Source organism: Solea solea, chromosome 8, assembly GCF_958295425.1.
Source record: "Solea solea chromosome 8, fSolSol10.1, whole genome shotgun sequence".
NCBI lineage: Eukaryota > Metazoa > Chordata > Actinopteri > Pleuronectiformes > Soleidae > Solea > Solea solea.
Genome location: NC_081141.1, coordinates 20941927 through 20962301, shown reverse-complemented (window position 1 = coordinate 20962301; position 20375 = coordinate 20941927). Strand labels below are relative to the sequence as shown.

At 41.9% G+C, this 20375-nt stretch overlaps 2 protein-coding genes across 4 annotated transcripts in view; both read left to right on the top strand.

Annotated features, from left to right (window-relative positions):
* dnah10 (dynein axonemal heavy chain 10) overlaps positions 1–12183 on the top strand; it is a 31487-nt gene extending 19304 nt beyond the window's left edge. Inside the window, exons 52-78 of the mRNA XM_058635341.1 lie at positions 62–265; positions 348–428; positions 527–724; positions 823–984; positions 1097–1271; positions 1381–1562; positions 1655–1791; positions 1880–2097; positions 2195–2416; positions 2583–2730; positions 2834–3113; positions 3219–3448; positions 3550–3823; positions 4009–4113; positions 4209–4363; positions 4445–4599; positions 4982–5165; positions 5496–5696; positions 6368–6577; positions 6675–6770; positions 7105–7276; positions 7354–7485; positions 8276–8487; positions 8568–8735; positions 9094–9274; positions 10243–10388; positions 10483–12183. Of these exons, the coding sequence (XP_058491324.1) occupies positions 62–265; positions 348–428; positions 527–724; positions 823–984; positions 1097–1271; positions 1381–1562; positions 1655–1791; positions 1880–2097; positions 2195–2416; positions 2583–2730; positions 2834–3113; positions 3219–3448; positions 3550–3823; positions 4009–4113; positions 4209–4363; positions 4445–4599; positions 4982–5165; positions 5496–5696; positions 6368–6577; positions 6675–6770; positions 7105–7276; positions 7354–7485; positions 8276–8487; positions 8568–8735; positions 9094–9274; positions 10243–10388; positions 10483–10629 (4775 nt within the window). The 3' untranslated portion in view covers positions 10630–12183. The remainder of the gene's footprint in view (positions 1–61; positions 266–347; positions 429–526; positions 725–822; positions 985–1096; positions 1272–1380; positions 1563–1654; positions 1792–1879; positions 2098–2194; positions 2417–2582; positions 2731–2833; positions 3114–3218; positions 3449–3549; positions 3824–4008; positions 4114–4208; positions 4364–4444; positions 4600–4981; positions 5166–5495; positions 5697–6367; positions 6578–6674; positions 6771–7104; positions 7277–7353; positions 7486–8275; positions 8488–8567; positions 8736–9093; positions 9275–10242; positions 10389–10482) is intronic.
* Positions 12184–13173: 990 nt separating this feature from the next.
* emid1 (EMI domain containing 1) overlaps positions 13174–20375 on the top strand; it is a 66696-nt gene continuing 59494 nt past the window's right edge. For all 3 annotated transcript variants that reach the window (XM_058635336.1, XM_058635337.1, XM_058635335.1), the window contains exon 1: positions 13174–13692. In XM_058635336.1, coding sequence (XP_058491319.1) covers positions 13517–13692 — 176 coding nt within the window. In that variant the 5' untranslated portion in view covers positions 13174–13516. The remainder of the gene's footprint in view (positions 13693–20375) is intronic.

Below are 20375 nucleotides of genomic sequence, written 5' to 3'. Positions count from 1 at the left end.
CGTTAGTGTTTCTTAACGATGACAGCTGTCATATTCGGCTCATGCTCTCTCTTAATAACAGGCATCGTCCCTGCATTGTTCCCCGATGATGAGAAGGAGTCCATTGTCAACCAGCTTCGTGATGATGCTCTAAAGACGGGAGCGGCTCCTTCTAAAGAAAGCGTGTGGCAGCACTTTGTTAACAAGAGTGCCAACAATCTACATATTGTTTTAGGCATGTCTCCTGTGGGAGACACCCTGAGGACACGCTGCAGGAACTTCCCAGGTGAAATCATGTGTAAGGTCTCTCATAATTGTAGTATCATTTTTATCATTTTACCAACAGTGAGTGCCCTTTTTCTTGTCAGGACTGATGAACAACACAGTAATAGACTGGTTCCTGCCATGGCCCCAACAGGCATTACATGCAGTGGCTCAGACTTTCCTTGGTTTGTAATTATATGCACACATTTCGAAAAAATTCATTATGACTTGCAGCGGGAGGTACGTCAGAAGATTTTCTGTTCAAATCATTCTCTTTTCACAGGTGAAAGTCAAATGATTCCTGAGGCTCACACTGCAGATGTGATAGCTCATGTCTGTATGGTTCACACCTGTGTGGGCGACTACAGCAAAATATTCCTCCAGAAATTGAGACGCAGTAACTATGTCACTCCGAAGAACTACTTGGATTTCATTAATACCTATTCTAAACTCCTGGAGGAAAAAGACCAGGACATCCTGGGTGAGAAAATGGAATGTGGTTTATATTTGGCTCCCCCTCATCAATGTGTTAGTGATACTGTGAATTTTTGTTTGTTGATGTGTTCCCTCCTGTACCAGGTCAGTGCAAGCACTTGGAAGGAGGTTTGGACAAACTGAAGGAGGCCAGCGAGCAGCTCGCTGAGCTTAATGTCAAGCTGGCAGAGCAAAAGGTGGTACTCGCTGAGAAGTCCACCGCTTGTGAAACACTGTTGGATGAGATTGCCACAAACACCACAGTAGGTCAGTGACTAACTGAGTCATAAACATATGGTTTGAAAAACACGGCATACTGTAAACTTCCAAAAGTAAACACAGGTGTTACAAGCCACTTGTCAACAACTTTCCCTTCCAGCCGAGGAGAAAAAGACACTCGCAGAAGACAAAGCTAAAGAGATCGAAGAGCAAAACAAAGTGATCGCTGTGGAGAAGAAAGAAGCTGAGAGTTCTCTGGCTGAGGCTCTGCCAGCGTTAGAGGCCGCCCGCAACGCCCTGCAGGACCTAGAAAAATCTGATGTCACAGAGATCCGGTAAACACTCCAAAATTCCTCATTTGATTTAACACATCTGAAAAGAAACTGCACCAACTATTCATCTACCCTCCGTCTCCAATCTGTCTCTTGCTAATTCATTGTGCAGATCCTTTGCCAAGCCACCCAAACAGGTACAGGTGGTTTGTGAGTGCATACTGGTGCTTCGGGGCCACAAGGAGATCAGTTGGCAGTCAGCCAAGGGGATGATGTCAGAGGCGAACTTCTTGCGATCGCTGATGGAAATTGACTGCGATGGCATAAGTAACAACCAGGTCAGGACCGTCAAAGGTAAGTTCATGATCAATTAAAACATGCCATCAACAAATACAACCAATAAATAGCCATGTGTGTGAATGTTCTTTACTGTTCATCTTGGCTAGGCTTCCTGAAAAACCTCCAGACGAGCCTCGAGGAGATGCAGGCCATCAGTAGAGCTGGTTCAGGAATGCTCAAGTTTGTCGAGGCCATCATTGGTTACTGTGAGGTTTCAAGGGAGATAAAACCCAAGAGAGAGAAGGTAACGCAGGGTCTAACTCAATCAAATCATGCTTCATGGGATGAAGGAACACAAAATAAACAGCCACATTTCCCATATATTTTCTAAGGTGGCACGTTTGGAGAAGAACTTCTTCCAGAGTAAGAAGGAGCTGGAGCACATTCAGAGTGAGCTTAGTGATATCCAGAAAGAGTTGCAGGCTCTTGGGCAGAAGTATGAAGCTGCTATTGGGGAGAAACAGCTTCTACAGGAGGAGGCCGAGGTCATGGAGAGGAGGCTGATAGCTGCTGACAAACTCATCTCAGGCCTGAGCTCAGAGAATGAACGGTGAGGCTGGGAAGGATGTAATATAAGAAGCCAAAACACCGCTATGACCCCCCCCTCAACCCCCATAACTCACTGATTTCTACTGTTCCCCACGCAGGTGGACACAAGATTTGGAGGAGTTGAAGCAGAAGCGCGTGCGTCTCCTTGGTGACTGTCTGATCGCTGCTGCTTTCCTGAGCTATGAAGGAGCCTTCAGTTGGGACTTCAGGAATGAAATGGTGTATCAAGTATGGATCAAGGATGTGCAAGAGAGAGGAATCCCACTGAGCCAGCCTTTCAAAGTGGAAACTCTTCTCACTGATGAAGTAGAAATCAGCAGGTGAGGAGGATTGTGTGCTTTCAAAACATTAAAAAAAAGAAGAAAAGGAAATATGCAATATGTAATAAAATATGCGTTCTACAATGTCTACAATGGTAATTGCAGTAACAATTATAAATGACTAAGGAGGTTGTGGGTGTTAAATCAAGCCTGTATGTTAATGCAGATGGGGCTCAGAGGGTTTGCCTCCAGATGAGCTGTCAATCCAGAATGGGATCCTCACGACCAGAGGGAGCCGCTTTCCTCTGTGTATCGATCCTCAGCAGCAAGCCTTAAACTGGATTAAAAAGAAAGAAGAAAATAATAACCTCAAGGTACAAAAAAAATACATGATATAAATCCCAGGATGACTGATTTTTAACAGACCCAGAGTTGGCATTTTGGAAAGAGCCCCATCATGTCATCCTTTTCCTCCAGATCTCATCCTTAAATGATCCAGACTTCCTGAAGCAGCTAGAGATGGCTGTCAAATATGGTTTTCCATTCCTATTCCAAGATGTGGACGAGTACATTGACCCTGTGATCGACAATGTCCTGGAGAAGAATGTAAAAGGAGGCGAGGGCAGACAGGTCATCATGCTGGGTGACAAGGAGGTGGACTATGATCCCAACTTTAAACTGTATCTCACCACCAAACTGGCCAACCCAAAGTATTCCCCATCAGTGTTCGGAAAATCCATGGTTATAAACTATACCGGTAAGATCCTTCAGCATGGCAATTTAAGTTTTTCTATAGCATTTGAACGGCATGTTCAAAATCCTTTGTTTGTTTGTCTTTTCGTGTGTATTGTGTTTCCTGTAGTGACTCTTAAGGGTCTGGAGGACCAGCTGTTGAGTGTTATCATGGGCTCTGAGAAAAAGGAGCTGGAGGAGCAGCGTGAGCGTTTGATCCAAGAGACGAGTAACAATAAGAAGCTGCTAAAAAACCTTGGAGACTCCCTGCTCAGAGAGCTGGCTACGTCTACAGGCAACATACTGGATAACACAGAGCTGGTTCACACACTGGAGGAAACAAAGTCAAAATCCAGCGAGGTCAGTTTGGCGACAGCAGGCATCCGTGATGAAGAATATAGTAATTTCACTGACACCAAAAATCAGATGTGTTTTTCCTTGTTTGATGTTGTGATCACCAGGTCTTTGAGAAACTGAAGTTGGCGGAGAAGACAGCCATGGACATTGATAAACTCAGAGATGGTTACCGACCTGCTGCCAAGCGCGGTGCTATTCTGTTCTTTGTCCTGACAGAAATGTCTCTGGTGAATAGCATGTACCAGTACTCTCTCGCCTCCTACCTGGAGGTGTTTGATTTTTCGCTGCGCAAATCTCTGCCCGACCCTGTTCTGCCTCAAAGACTGAAGAACATCATGAGCACACTGACGTACAGTGTTTATAACTATGGCTGCACAGGTAAAATAATTTCCACTGAACAAGAGCATGCTCATTATTCTTTTTCCACACTTTGGCGACTGGTAGGGCCTCCAGAGTCCCAAATATAAGTGTTAAAATGATTAAAAAGTTGATTTTGCATAATATGTCCCCTTTAAGATAAAGCATGTGGATTGTTTTAACATGAACTGACTTTTTATCCCTAGGTCTGTTTGAGAGACACAAGCTGCTCTTTTCTTTTAACATGACCATCAAGATTGAGCAGGCAGAGGGGAGAGCTCTTCAGGAAGAGCTGGAGTTCTTTATCAAAGGTAAGATTGTCTGAAAAGTGGAACAGACACTCACACTTGTGTAAGCACTCAATGTTCAAGGCAAAGGTTGACGTTTGTCCACCTTATGTGGGAAGGTAATCTGTCCCTGGAAAAGAGCAAGCGCAAAAAGCCATGTGACTGGCTTCCAGACCAGGGCTGGGAAGACATCGTCAAACTCACGCAGCTCTTTCCTGAGCAGTTTGGCTCTCTGCCTGATGACGTGGAGATCAATTCTACTGACTGGAAGACTGTAAGTGACCACAGTGATGTGACATGTGATGAGCATTAATTCAATCCAGTGAGACTGTATCCGTGATTCATTTCACCGCAGTGGTATGACTTAGACGGCCCAGAACAGGCTCCGATCCCCATGAGATATGAGGAGAAGCTGTCCGCCTTCCAGAAGCTGCTGCTGCTGCGCTGCTTCCGCGTTGATAGAGTCTACAGAGCTGTGACCGACTACGTCACTGTCACCATGGGCGAGAAGTGAGTGAATTTGCTGTTTCTTTCTCTACACACATTATGTACAGTAGGCATGTGAGGCCATGAGATTCTGATGAGCTGTAGTATGACACCTTTAGATATAAACAAATGTCCACTACATTTAAATATTTTTTATTTTACCATGACATCATTACCATCATGTTACTCAGCCTTCACAAAACCTGTGTGATTCTTGTTTTTGACAACCCATCAAAAACAGCTCATACCTTAGATGCAGTATGAAAAAATGTTTTTGTTTGGATACACTTCACTTTTAATACCATAAAACTGCTAATTGGAAGTTAACAAATATTATCAGATATTTATTATAAACATAGAAATCCAGGCCCTGGTTTTTAATATTCATCTACATCTTTCTGCTCAGATATGTGCAGCCCCCTGTGATCAGCTTTGATGCAATCTATGAACAGAGCACACCATTCTCCCCCATCATCTTCATCTTGAGTCCTGGCTCTGACCCAGCTAGTGACCTGATGAAACTAGCTGAGAGATCGGGCTTTGGTGGCAGCAAGTTCAAGTTTCTGGCTATGGGTCAAGGCCAAGAGAAGGTATGGAACCAGATCTTTCAATCTCTCTTAATTCCTTACATCTATCACATTACTCAACAAGGAATCAGGTTTGTCATGTATCTCGATAAGCACTGGGACTTTACTCATGCTCATTTTGCACTGTAGTTACTAGTTTTTAATGCCTTGTTTCTACAGTGTTTAGCATTTAAGGTCTTCCCCTACATTTGAATGTATTCTTTACGTTTTATGTGTTATAAGGTAGGTACAATACTGTTTTTTTTTTTAGGGCAGGCACATGTCCTTTGTTGTCTTTGTCATACAGTGCACTGTTCTGTGGATGAAGTAGCACTTTCTGTACTTGTGATGTAGGTAGCGCTGCAGTTGCTTGAAAGTGCTGTGTCCCGTGGTCAGTGGTTGATGCTACAGAACTGCCACCTGCTGGTAAAGTGGCTCAAGGAACTGGAAAAATCATTAGAGAGGATCACCAAGCCCAATCCCAACTTTCGCTTGTGGATCACCACCAACCCGATCAAGGATTTCCCCATCGGAATCCTGCAAAAATCTCTAAAGGTTAAAAAAAATTTATTTTCTAACTTTTGCATTGTTTTCTAAAGCCTGTTTGTAAACAGCAGGGTTAACGTCATACAGTCCAGTGGCTGGCACCATTGGTTCTTCATATAAATTAATTTTCTTATCAAACCTTCATTTAAAAAAATCCCATTTTATTTAAGATTATCTTCTTCAATCAAACAGGCAGAGGCAAGTTTTTAATGTTGAACATTTGAAGAATTCTTCTACGTGACAAGTTAAAATAAAACAGTGACATAGGAAAAAACACCATTAGTTCTTTCATTTGGAGTTTAAAAACCTTACTGTAGCTTATTCTCTGCCACAGGTGCAGAATATAAATAAGTCTCTTCATCTGTTTCTGTGTAGAAATTTGAAGCAAAAAGTAGAACAAAAATCGCCTCATAAATAAAATCATACAAATATTTTAACGTGCTATTGGGATTGACACTTTCTATTGCAAGGCGATAACTTTTTTTGAGCCTGCATACAATCAAAGCAATAGAAACATCTACATCAGTTTTGTAAAGTAAACAGCGGCCATGGCTGAATATGAGACAATGCCGCTTTTTTAAGACTCTCAAGATTAACACTTTTTCAAGAAGCTGTAATAAAAACAGATGAGTTTTAAATAAACATCCCAGTTTTTACAAAACATATATTACTGTGTGCAGGTAGTGACGGAGCCTCCCAATGGACTCAAGCTCAACATGAGAGCGACATACTCCAAAATCTCCCACGAGACTTTGACTGAATGTCCACACGCTGCGTTCCGCAGCCTGGTGTATGCGCTGGCTTTCTTCCACGCTGTGGTGCAAGAGAGACGCAAATACGGCAAGATTGGCTGGAATGTCCCGTATGACTTCAACGAGTCTGATTTCTTTGTAAGTTGTTTGAAAGTCTGTTTGACTTTTATAATATCAGGGTTAGTTCTTCTTCTTAACTTTTCTGTGTTTTAAACACTATGCTTGTGCTCAACAGGTTTGTATGGAGATCCTGAAAACCTACCTGACCAAATCACACCAGCAGGGAGACAGCGATATTCCCTGGGGTAGTCTTAAATATCTTATTGGGGAGGTGAGGCTAAATCCGTTCCGTTTCAATAAAAGAAACCACATTTCTAATATCTTGCTAGTCGGTGCAGGAGTAGTTACCCTCAGGGAGGCGCTATAGGACCATCAGAGCCAAAACAAACTGGCTGAAAAACAGCTTTTATCCTCAAGCTGTTATTGCACTCAACACTGCCAAACCTGACTAAAACATTTAAATGTGTTTTAAATGCTTAACTTGTGCAATAGCTGATTCATTACACTATTCATTATGTCTTTATTTAACCATTAATTATTTGTTGTTTGTCTTTTAAACTTAAGGGTAGGATATTCTGATAGTTGTGTGTATAATGTTTTAATAGGTGATGTACGGCGGACGGGCCATCGATAGCTTTGACCGCAGGGTCCTGACCGTCTACATGGACGAGTATTTTGGAGATTTCCTCTTCTACACCTTCCGGCGCTTCCACTTTTTCAACAACAAGGATGTCGATTACAAGATCCCTCTCAATGGGCCCAAGAAAACATATGTTGGTCAGTTTTTTTTTTTTGTTTTTTACACAATCATATTTAAGTGTGAAGTTGATTTACCTTGTCATATGTGATAACAGATGAGATTGAGAAGCTGCCACTGTCCAATACACCAGAGGTGATGGGCCTTCATTCTAATGCTGAGATAGGATACTACACACAGGCAGCGAAAGACATGTGGACTCACCTCATCGACCTGCAACCTCAGACAGGTATCATATGACATCCTCCCTCTCCCTCTCCCTCCATCTCAAGAGAAGAAACGTTGCAGGATGATTTCCAAAACTTTGTTTGGGAAGTCATCTTTTTCTTTTATGGCCATAAATCAGTGGAATAAGCTTCCAAAAATCTTTGAATACATGTACAAACCTAATGTGTGTATGTATATATATGGTAGTAGGATTTGAGGACACATTTTGACTTAAATCTGTCTTTGTGACGACATTTTGACCTTTGACATCCGACATTTTGGCTTTTTTAAGGGTTAATACTTGATTTTAGGTCAGGGTGACGTGTTGCCTACAGCTAACATAATGTCTACGAGTGTCCTCACTAAGAATGCTGTACAAGAATGCGTGTGAGAGAGTGTGTTTGTGAAATAACTGTGCCCTGTGGGGACATATATGGGGATGATAATGTTTGTAAGACTGCACGTCTTGGTGTTTTATGCTCCACTTGCGTCCTATTCTGTTATTAATTTACCTCCTCAGAGACTGCGGGTGGAAAATAACAGTTTTGCTCAAACCTGGGCTGGTACAGTACAGCTCTCCTTGTATTACATCAGGTTAATATTTTATTTTCCACTGTCTATATGTCTAAATTATATTGCATTAGAATATTGCACCTGTTTCCTCTTTCAAGATTATTTCTTGTTCTTTTGAGCTCACCTCTAGATTGAACCCAGAGAGCATCTCTGTTAGTAACATCTATTATTTTCCAGAAAAAGAACGTTGCTTCCTCTATTACTGTCTTTACACACACACTCTCTCTCTTCTGCCTCAGGTGAATCTGGTGGAAGCATCAGTCGGGATCAGTACATCAGCCAGGTGGCCCAGGACATTCAGAACAAGCTTCCAAAGTTATTTGACATGGACGTGATCCGTAAAAAGTTTGGCTCAGACATTTCCCCGACCTCAGTGGTGCTGCTACAGGAACTGGAACGCTTCAACAAGCTCGTGGTTCGCATGCAGCGCTCTCTGGCCGAGCTGCAGAGGGTGAGACACAAACAAAACGGAGGGATGTCGCGTGTTTGTGCCTCACACGAGTTCATTTACGTTCTCACTCTCTTGTATAGGCTCTGGCGGGTGAGGTGGGTATGAGCAGTGAGTTGGATGAAGTCGCTCGGGCCCTTTTTAACGGTCATATACCTGTCATTTGGAAGAAGCTGGCGCCCGATACGCTCAAGTCACTCGGCAACTGGATGAGCCATTTTAAGAGGCGTTATGATCAGTACAGCTGCTGGGTGAGGACAGACATTTTTGGACATTAAACACAAGCTGAGTTGTCAAAAGTTATTTAACCCATTGCACTGATTATTTGTGAAGTTATTAATTAAAAAAATAAAAGGAATGAAAGGGGTGGGTGGAGCTAACAGTCAAGTCACTTAAATTCACTTGAAGTTAATGTAATCCGTTACAAATTTAAAAAGCAAATTATGATAAATGAAACAACTTAATCTTCTATGTTGGAAGAATATTTATTGTTAAGTTGAATCTTTTTAAGGCACCAGGTGAACCTTTATTTCGAAATGTGTACAGTGTATCACACATACCTTCTTACATGTAGCCTTTTGTATTATTCTGAAATGCTTTGTCCATCAGGTGGATGAAGGAGAGCCAAAGGTCATGTGGTTGTCAGGACTTCATATCCCAGAATCCTACCTGACGGCTCTGGTCCAAGCTGCATGCAGGAAAAATGGCTGGCCCCTGGATCTTTCCACACTCTACACACAAGTGACTCAGTACCGCAGCGAGGAGGAAGTCTCTGACAGACCTGGACAGGGTAATAACATTTTTCTTATGATGCAGACCACATTTCCAGACAAGTTAGGACACTTTGACATCATATTGCCGAGCAGAATCCCTGGACTGGTGGAGTGCTGGGGCGCCCGACCATCTTTGCTGTACAGATAAGTGCTGACCTCTGCTCCTGCACCTGGTTTGTTTGTGTTCAGTGCTGGTTTGCAAAAAAGGATGGGTTAAATGCAAATGAAAACTAATACTAATTCTATTTATTTCTCAGAATGCAATAAAAAAAACACTTAACAGAAAAAATGCAAATAGGTGTATATAAAAAAAGAATGTTGTAGCTGCAACTCAAAGAAAATTGGGACAGTTTGCAAGACTGAAAAATATACAAATGTGATGCTGCTCTGGAATGTTTCATAATTAGTTTACGTGGTAACAGTTGGGTATAATTGGAACATGTACCATAGGATTAGTCTGTGCAAGCAAGGATGGGTTGTGGCTTATAGTTTTGTGCCAGACTTCATGAGATAATTGAGTCAGTGAAAGATTGCAAAACCTGAGGTGTGTCTTCATCTACAATATATAATTTTGTAAAAAAGATTAAGGGAATCATGGGAAATCTGCTGCTGCTGCTGAATGCATGTGAACATCGAGCATTAATATGTGCAACCTGAAACTGTATTATGCAAAGACAAAGCCATTTTGTCCTCCACTTAGATGAACTGAAAGACTGCTGAAAAGGTATTCTGTGGTCAGAAGAGCCCCTGTTTCAGCGTGTTTCTGGGGACTCTATGTGCTTAAGATGAACTCACTCACACCTACGTTCAATTTAGAGTGTCCAATTTGCCTAATCCCCAAATCTGCATGGTTTTGGACTGTGGGAGGAAACCGGAGAACCCGGAGAAAACCCACGGGGAAAACATGCATCTGTGAATTAATAAAATACAGATCTTGTGTCACAACCTTTCTGGTGATGAATTGTGGTGGTCTCTTCCCCTGCAGGCTGTTATGTGTCTGGTCTGTATCTGGAGGGAGCAGACTGGGACATGGAGAAGAGCTGCTTAGTGAGGAGTAAACCAAAAGCCCTGGTTGTTGAAATGCCCGTTCTCAAAGTCATTCCCATAGAGACTCGTCATCTCACGCTCCAGGTGTGCAAAACCGACGCTACATTCCTCCACATGTTAGTTCACTCTTTTAACATTTTAACATAAATATTTTTTTTCTTTTTTTTTTGTGGCACAGAATACGCTGCGGACGCCGGTGTACACCACGTCCCTGCGGAGGAATGCGATGGGTGTGGGTCTGGTGTTTGAGGCGGACCTGTTCACCACCGTGCACATCTCCCACTGGGTGCTGCAGGGAGTCTGTTTATTGCTCAATGCTGACTAAACACGTGCATCAGTCAACACTGTGTCCCGTCATGTGTCAAAGATGCTGTATGTCTGCTTATTCATGTAAAAAATGAAAATTATTAATGATTAGATGAAACATGTTTGAAAAAAAATTAATTATTTCAGTCGTTTAAAAAAGTCACACAGACATTTTGACTCACTATTTAATTTCATTATTTCTCACTAGATGGCAGCACACAGCAACACTGAGCTCATCACTGTGGGCAGTAGCTCCAGGGAGTTCTCTGTGGTGTCACAGTGGGCCAAGAGCCAGTACATCTACAATACATGAAATTTTTTATGTCTTAAAGAAAATATTTAATAATTATCTCTATTATTATAATAAAAGCCAAACATTTTACAGTAAAAGCTGAACATTTCAGCTGAGGTTGTAGGTGGAACAGAAGCTGCTGCCCTCAGTGGAAAATGAAATGCTGACCAAACGTTGCTGAAGTTTTCCACTTTACACAAGTCACTTTTCTTTGCTTTTCTCTGCAGGACAGAAATATTAATATTCAATGAACAGATCTAGTGCAGCATTGACAATGACTAACTGAGGCTGCTGAGGTCAGTATATGTGAGAACAGGTGACTGCAAATCAGCAACACCAGCAACACGGAAAATATTATGTTAAATTTATCTAAGGCTGCTTCGCTTCTCTCTCAAATAATTGTTGTGTTTCTTGGTCGTATGTTGTGTGGCTCTGATTGGCAGAGGGTAAAGGTTTGATGGGCCTCTTCACAGCTGTAACCGATCTGGACCGTCATAAAGACTGGACGTTTATGGCCAAACACAGGAGGGGGGAGAGTGTGTTGTTTAAATAACCTACACTTTATTTGAATTTATATGATCATCGCTAAACTTCACAGAGAAGAGGCAAAACAGCTTTGCACTGTGGTAGGGAAGGAAACTGTAAAACTAGAAAAGTAACCACTCGAGTGAAACGAGTGATATGAAAACAAAAAAAGAAAATCTGAATGGAACCAACTGCGTTCGCCTTTCACAGAGGTCAAATTATTTTCAGCTGCTTGTGGGATTTACATTAACCCTACACTGCTCTAGCTCCTGCTCTGCACCGGTGCCTGCCCTGAGTGGAGCGGCCTCGTAAAATGCCAGTGGTGCCCTGAAACAAAAAAAGCTCTGGCACATCATTTTCCAGCCCTCATCCACGAAACCCTCCCAATCCCAAGTTTCCGTTTGTTGTGATTGAGAGCAGGTGGGCTCGCTCGGGCCGCCTGATCGAGAGCAGGCACTGTTTGCTGCCTTTCCCCCTGTCGCAGTGTAGGACGGGCGATTAGTGCCAGTCTGAGTGTCAAAGTGTTCACACCATCTCTCACCAGCTCAGGATTTCACCTACACTGCAGTTTAATGCATCTATGTTGCATTAAAACTCCGTGCACTTTTTTTTGTGATCATCTATTTGTGCATCACTGTCATACAAATGACAACAAGCAGGTGGAAAACAACAGGCCGTCCTCATCCCCCACCAACCCCTAAATAAAAACACACTCAGTGAATCAAGGAGATCAGTTGGCACAAGCAAACAAACAAAAGAAAAATCGCATAGATAAATAAAGATACTAAACCAAACACATTGGCACTGAACAGAACAAAGAAAGAAAAAGGAGAAGAAAATAAAACAACTTGCAGTCCGCAGCTGGTGAAACTTGGCAGGACCAAAGCAGCTGTGGTTAAAGGCTGATTACACTGTAAAACTGCAGCACATGTCCCGTGGATGAATGAATGGATGCTTTTATGAACATGAATACATGAATGTATTGCTTTAATTTTTGGTGCGCATGGTCTGTTTTATGAACAGTTGTTCCATCGCTTTTATTGTTCCTCCCTGTTGTGTGACCTCAGGAATAGTGCCATTTGAGTAATTGTTTATTAAATATAGACAGTTAGTTAGTTACTTAGTTGCTAGATAGCTACCTAATTAGTTAGTTCCACGGTTCTAAAACTGTGGTACATGTGCCTCCAGTGGCACGTGAGCTTCCTCTAGTGGTATATCAGTATGTAGCTGACTTTGCTCAAGCTATTTATTTACACCACTGTATTTTAGCGTTGGTGATTATGGTGTTATCAGTGTTTTCTCTGGTGGTTCTTGGTATAAAAGGTCTACTAAGAACCACTGACTGAGTGAGTGAGTTAGTTAGTTAGTTTTGGAACTTTTGAATAGTTTATTTTGTGTGTAACCTTTTTTTATTCTCTTATTTCATAACTTGTGATAGCTAGACAGATAGACAGATAGATAGATAGATAGAATATCAACATAATTTGCAATGTAACCTTTTTTATTATTTTATTTCAAAACTTGTGATAGCTAGCTAAATAGTTAGATAGAGAGCAGCAGCTCTTAATGAATTGTAGGACAAATACATGTATATACCGTCCTGCCTTAAGGACGTATTGTCCTCTGTGAGAAGAGCAGTTAAACGGGGCAGGGCAAAAAAATTATTATTAAAAAAAAAAAAAAAAAAAAAAAAGTCCCAGCAGGCAGTGCTGTCTTTTAAAGACCCGAGGAGACTATAAAAGTGGTGTCATGCCCGCAGCTCACACTCGGAGACGGAGGTAGGCTGAGCAAACACACACTCACTGTAGTTTCTGTGTCTAAACTTAGAATCTGTTTCATTATTAGACACAAACGCGAAGCTTAATTTAAGGTTTTATTTTTGTAGTCAGAAGTGTCAGAAGTCGCTGTTCGTCCACAGAACACTGCGTTTTCCAGCTTTTTATAGTGAATTGTAGGATGCGTGTCTTCTCCACTGCTGTTTGACACATTTCCCTCCGTGGGCTGGCTCCGCTCATCACCACCGCCGGGAAGTCGGGCTCATTAAAACTTTTCTGGCTGTACTGTTGTTGTTGTTGTTGATGCCACGGGAATGGGACCGCGCCAACGGGAGAGCATGTCCGCGCTGTGCGGGAAAAGTCTGCTCTGGACCGCGCTGCTTCTCTGGCTCAGCGCGCTGGTGGACGGAACCTGGAAGACGGGACTTTACAAGAGCTACTCAGGCGGGACTCACAGCGCAGCCTCTCACTCCTCAGTCTATCAGAAAAGGTAAAAAAACACACTATCACAGATAAAATGTCACTTTACCTACACGTGTGTCAGTGTATGTTAACCCTCACTTTACTGTATGTCCTGTTATAGACACACACAATCATTTACTCTGATCTATACTGTACACAAAATATAAAAGACAAACAGGTGAAGTGATTAAGTTGTCAAATGATCAATCTATGCTGCTATATTTTATTGTAATGGTGCCACATTTGACCCCAGTAAATACCACATAGTCATATTTGTCATAATTTAAAATATCAGCTACTTTTTTCCTACAATTCCTTATTTTCTAACTTTAAATGTGCAGTCTTACAACCCAATGATCACACAATGATGGATCAATGTAATATAATGCACACACAATCCCCTTTTTTATGTGCCTATATAGACTTTACAGTCACTTCTGTTAAAAAAGGCATGCCTCTGCAGAGTTACTCCCATCTCCATCCATCTACCTCGTCTTATTGTCTTCCTGACAGTTGGTTTCCTTTTTCCTGTGCTGGCAGCACACATTGCTCTGTTGACTCCCATTGTTGTCACAACTCTCCCCACTTTTCTCTCTGTGTGGATCCTGAGAACACCTCTGCTGAGTTATCTGAAGCAGCAGCAGCATCTGCTCCTCCATCAGTTTCCCCCATAGTGTTGATACCACTGGAGAAGACAGGCTGCATCTTACATGTGTTCCAAGAGTGTTTCAAGAGGGATGAAGAATGAAGAATCCCCACTATGAGCTGAAACCATGATGCTACCTCAGACTGACATGTGTTGAGAAAATAAGTTGTGCTCACACACGATGCATCAAAGTCAGCTGACATGTTCTGCACCTGCATGAGATAACCTTCCTTACCAGCAGATGGTGGAAGTCAGTATTTTGTCATTGGAAAAAAAGGAAAGTGGAAGATGTATTTGACAGCAGAGCTTATAAACTGCAGCCTTCATGTTGCAACCCACTCATCACACAGATGGATGATCTCATGATAGCACAGCTACTTCAAATTTGACGACATCTAACTTAAGTAGTCGTCAACTCGTCATGTCTTCTGACTGTTTGGAGCGAAACAATCGAAGGGCGTGAGGCCCTAGGCAATCAGACAACTTGCAGAGCCCGAGTATGCATGCAGAGGAGAAAAACTATTAATTGGCCGTGTACGTCTGACTCCGTAGGTGGCGCTGTATCTCTCTACTGTGTAAGCTACTGCATATTGAATCAGTTTCCTGTTAAACTTTACATCACAGAAAACAGTTTAACAGTGAATGGCCAGATGGATCGTGCTGTGGTTCTGTATGTTAATCGTGATATAAATTAGATGGAGCATGGCTCTTGTGAAAGATGCTGCCACCCTATGGTTTCTGGAGAACACCCAGTCCAATTAAGCGAGTAATCGGACTATGAATAGCGTTATCCAGGTATATCAGTCTGACTAAGACTAGATTTTAGTCTGACTTATTTGTTTCTGAAAGAAAAGTTAGGCTATTGACAGAAAAAACAACAACATTTCCTTCTTTGCAGCGACAACACATGCACGATTAGAATCATTGCCCAGCTTTAGTCCTTAAAAAAAACCTGAACTATCCCTTTAACCAGCTCTGCTATGGTCAAAGATGACAGCCCGGGCTCAGAGGTGATCAGACATTTACCATGGTACAAATATTTATGCTGTCTGAGTGTGAATGTGTGTGGGCTGACCGTGGCCGGAGGCTGAAACCTCTTCACCTCTGATGAGGCCCTCTTCTTGTGGGTGCGTCCAGGAGGCTTTCAGCATCGCATCACTGGCTTGTTTCAACCTCCCCACTCAGCTCTGCTGTCACTCACAGCCAGAGGTTTGTGGACATGTTTACTAAACACAAGCAGCTGGGACACTACTGAATCTGGGCTTGTTTTTCTGCAAAGGGAGATGAGTTTACTGTTTGTTGGTGCTGCTGTTTGTTTGGAAGTGTTACAGGAGGAGCGACAGACTATATGGAGAGTAAGCTGGTCCTGCTGCTGCTGCTGGTGAGAGTGAGTGAGTGAATCAGCCACAGAGTCAGAGGGGTCAGTGAGTTTGAGGCGACATGAGAGGAGCTGGAAGTCGTGGTCCACCTGCTGTGTGCGTTGATCTGTGAAAGCAGCAGTTTATGGTGTGTGGTTGTGGGCTTTCTGACAACAGAAGCCTCTCTTATTGACTGAATGACATTCAGTGACAGAGACTCAGTTTTTCACTGTGGTTCGGGCAGTCAAAGAGAAATAAATATAAATTTTCCAAGATCGAGAAATGATTCTGTCTTCACACAGTCCGTACGTTTCCATGCCCAGTCAAGTTGAGCTAAGGTTGAGGGTAGAGAAGAAATCCAGAGCTATGCACCTTAAACACACCATTTCATTGTACTACTGTCCTTGTACTAGCACTACCGACAAATCCATTTATTGAAGTGTCTCCCTCTGCAAAGCTAGGTGGAGATACGCCCCCTTTTGAGCTTGTTCATTTTCCAGATGACCTTTTACGTCACTGATGATGACAACTTAGGTAGTCGTTAACATGTTGAGTTGGCATCCATTCACTTCAAAATGTTTATTTTTTCTATAGCTGGCTATCATAAATCTGGGCTCCTCACCAGTCTAAATTCACTCTGTTTTTGTATTATATATCTGTATTATATCATTCAGCGGTGTAGTGAAGGTGTGGATGAGTAACTCCTCCCCCTCAGCTTTAAGTCCCATTTACGGAGCCTTCCGTCCATACTTAGCGTTCATTTCATTGTGCGCCTTACAGGAGATGACGGCCAAAACAAAGCAATGTCACCTGTAATTGTGGGGGCAGTATCGAGTCAATCAGTCAGAAAAACGATAACAAAGAAGAGTCTATAGGACATTTATAAAAAAGCTGAAAGTGCAACCTCTTGAATGGTCACCATGTATGTTGATGCATGCAACTCAGTTTTTGGCACTGCCCTCTAGAGGAAATATTGGGTAAAAATGTCCATACCAATGCAAAAGACGCACAGATGTATGTAGGGTAGTGACGGGACAGATGGATGTAAAACTGATTAAAATGTAATAAAAATGTGCCTTTAACCTCCAGAAAAGTGAAGATGTCGTCACATTACAGATACAGAAGTAATTTTTTACTCCCACTTACATGCGTTTGACAGCCCCACGTTTGAGAAATAATTTTTTAGAACATTTTGTTTCATTCTTTAATACCATGTGAAAAGACTTAATGACTGAGTGAGACTAAACTTTTCACTGTGGTTCAGGCAGTCAGAGGGAAATAAATATGGATATTAGCAGACAGGGAAATGGTTCTGTCCTCTATTACTGGCCTGTCTTCACAGAGCGATCACCCAAATCAAAGGGGATTAACATTAATTTCTCAGCTGGAGCGGTTGCTCTGTGGAGGAGCTGATAAAGTGTTCATTCTTTACAGCTATATATAAGCTCAGTTAGGGTTACAAAAGTAGCTGGGTTTTTTTTGTTTTTGTTTTACTTCTTTGTCTCGCCCACTTCTTTATCCTCTCTTAGAGAAGTTGTCATGGTCTGACAGTCTGAGCCCCCTGGTCGCCCCTCATTCCTTACCCATCTTAACCATATCCACATTTTCTTTAAGCATGGGAAAGAAGATGACAGGGACTCCAGTCGACTGAGCCCCGAGTGGCTTAAAGCTGAACGGCTTAAGATTCAATCATTCAGATCCGTTCAGTTCATGTAGCATATGGAAACTTGTTCAGGAATCTTCAGAAGCAGTCTTTAGTTTTAAAGCATCATTAATGGTAAGTGGTGGCTGTTTTAACTGTACCATAAAGCCATGTTAAAGAGAACTGATTCATTGATTAGAACACATAAAGCATGCATTAAAAAGCACTAATCAGTTAATTTGAGTCACTGTTTGACCAAAAATGACTGAAATTAAGTTTCTTTCTTTCTGTTTTATTTAATTGTAAACAGAATATTTGTTTTCTGACATATAAAAGACCTATATTCACTGTTTTCTGATATATCATTCACCAATCTATAATTTTAGTTTTTTAGTTTAACATTTTAAAAGGAATAATATATCTAGGTCTAGCATCTTAAATGTGGATATTTGTTTGAATATTTGACGATCTTTGGATTTGGCACACTTGGACTGGAAAAATAACAAAACTTTTGATGATCTCACTTTGGCTTATGCAAAACTCAATGTGTAGTTTTCTTCTTAATACATTGACATAGATTGACTATATAAAAAAGGACATACATGATGTCTTCTGGTTTTGAAAAGTGAAGCCCAGGAAGTTGGATGGAAGTAGCACTTTGCCACCAGGGGGCGACTCCTGTGGTTGAAAGAGGAACCCAGTTTGAATGGAAAAATGAGCCCCTACTTCGCACTTGATTTATTATGTCAGGAACATTTCTTGACCTAATATTATTGTTCGTTTCAGATCTCCAATAGAACATGATGAGGATTATAAAATAATTGTTCGATGAGATGAAAATTTCGTACCTATTTTCCAGCCTTATTCCAGCACACAGACACATTGTGAACCCTGCAAGTCTCTATTTACTGCGTCACACCCCCCACCCCCCTTTACGTGCTGTGAGTGACACACTCATCACTCACAGGTGTCCAGGCTCAAAACAGACTGAAAGCTCAAAAACTGAAAGCTCAAAACAGACAAAGACAAATTGAGAGTTTCACTTGTTATTCATTATTCAAATGAACACATTTCTTTCAGTGTTTTTTCTTCTTCTAAAAGCTGCAGATTATGACTCCAGGAACATCGTATCCCTCTCTCTATTTATTTATGCCATTGTAACTGTACTTTCTCGCTTTGTCTTTTGTTGTCGCGCTACATTTATCTTACGCCTCGTTTTTTCCTGTGGGACCAAGACTACTTCATAATTGTCTTCCTCTCCACCTCTCTGTTCCTCTGAGAAACTCCCCGATGTGACCTTTGTGATAGAGTGACCTTTGTTTCCTCTGTCTGCCACATTGTCTTTTGTTCTGCCCGAGTGTTTTTTTTTTTTTTTCCAACAGACAGAAATCTAGATTCATATTCATTGTGCATTTCAAACATGTCTTTGACTGTTCAGCTCTCCTCCTCCCACTGTATGTGAATGGATGGAATGGTGGAAGGAAAGGGAGGTTTTTGTTGTGTCAACTCCAGCTTCTTCCTCCCGACACAGTCTGTTGCTGAAAGTGCACCTACTTGGTATGATGACTGACGCAGACTGCACGGTGTACAGGGCGAAATGAGGGCACACACAAAGTTCACAAGCGCTCTGTCAGCGTTTGCCTTCATTTCCTATTCAGCGCAATTCTGTTTCCCTCTTCTGTTTTACTGTCTTGGCGTCTGTAGTCTGTAGTGTTGAGGAACAGATGGGCCAAAGCTGTGAGTTTTCTTTTTTTCCCCCCGTCCCTTTAAAATCGTGGATTTCTTTCTTAACTGTTGGCCGTGGCTGTGTGTGACTGTGAGAGATGGTTGATGATTTATTTAGTTTGGGTCCAGCATTCAACGTGTGCCATGTGTGCTTAGAGACCTGATACTCACCGAGGGCTTGCTTGGTGCTTTTGCCAGTGAAACAGCACGGTGCCGGTGGGTTTCACACTTCATCACACAAAGGCGCCTCCAGTAAGAGGAAGGTGTTGACTATGAAGCATTTTACAGAGAAAGACTTGAGTGCAACGTGCACCTGTGTTGCCGAGTAAAAACTTGACAAAGCCCAACAGCCCATTGTGTGGTGGTTCCATTAACTGTTTTCCACTTGCAAAAGAAAATCCTGTTTTGAAGCCTCGAGAGTTTGTGATTTGACTGGCGCCTCGGCGATAATTTTTTTGCAATATGAAATTCACAGATGTCGCCGACAGCCAGGCAGCTATTGGACGATACCGGCTGTAAATCACGCCGCTGTCCACTCACATGTGCCACGCTTTACAGGCTGTTTTCCTCAAAATGGGAAAATAAATTACAAAATTGACATCATGTGCTATTGAACAAGACCTGAAACTAGCAACTGAAACCATTTACTTCTCAGGAAAATGTTTACTGACATTATAAATCAAGTGGGAAGTCGGCTCATTTTCCCATGAACCTCCATTCAAACAAGAGTTCTTTTAACTACCAGTGGACTTACCCCCGGGTGCCTAACTGCTAAAATGTGCAAAAACTTTGATTGGTGTTCCCCAAACCTAGAAATGATCACGTTCTCAAATGCCTTCCTTTGGTTAAGTGCTTTCTTCGTTATATGGAGCAAATTTAGAAAATATTCATATTTAAGCAGCTGAAAAACCAGAAATCTTGTTTTAATGAATATCAAAATATTTGCTGATTATGCAACAATGTGAGTGTGTTATTGTAGGGCTCTAAAATATGATGCATACCTTTACATCCCAGAGGAGATAATGGTGTGACTTATACCCAGGTGACATAATTATCTTCACACATCAAAGGAATGTGTATCTTGTTCTTCTCATTGCGGTGGAAAAAAGTGTTGCAAGGATTTCAGTGATGTTTCTCAGGTCATTGTATCCTCTGGAGTCTAATTATATGCAGCCGAAGAAACCGCTTGGACGAGAGTTAAAAACATTTTAAAGGAAACTTTGTACGGTTTTAGTGAGTTGCACAGCGAAGGTGATGCCGGTATCAGTTGTCGAGCCATTTGGGAAATTGTAAACTCTGTTATACCAACTGCTTTTGTTATTTTATTCACTGAAGCCGCA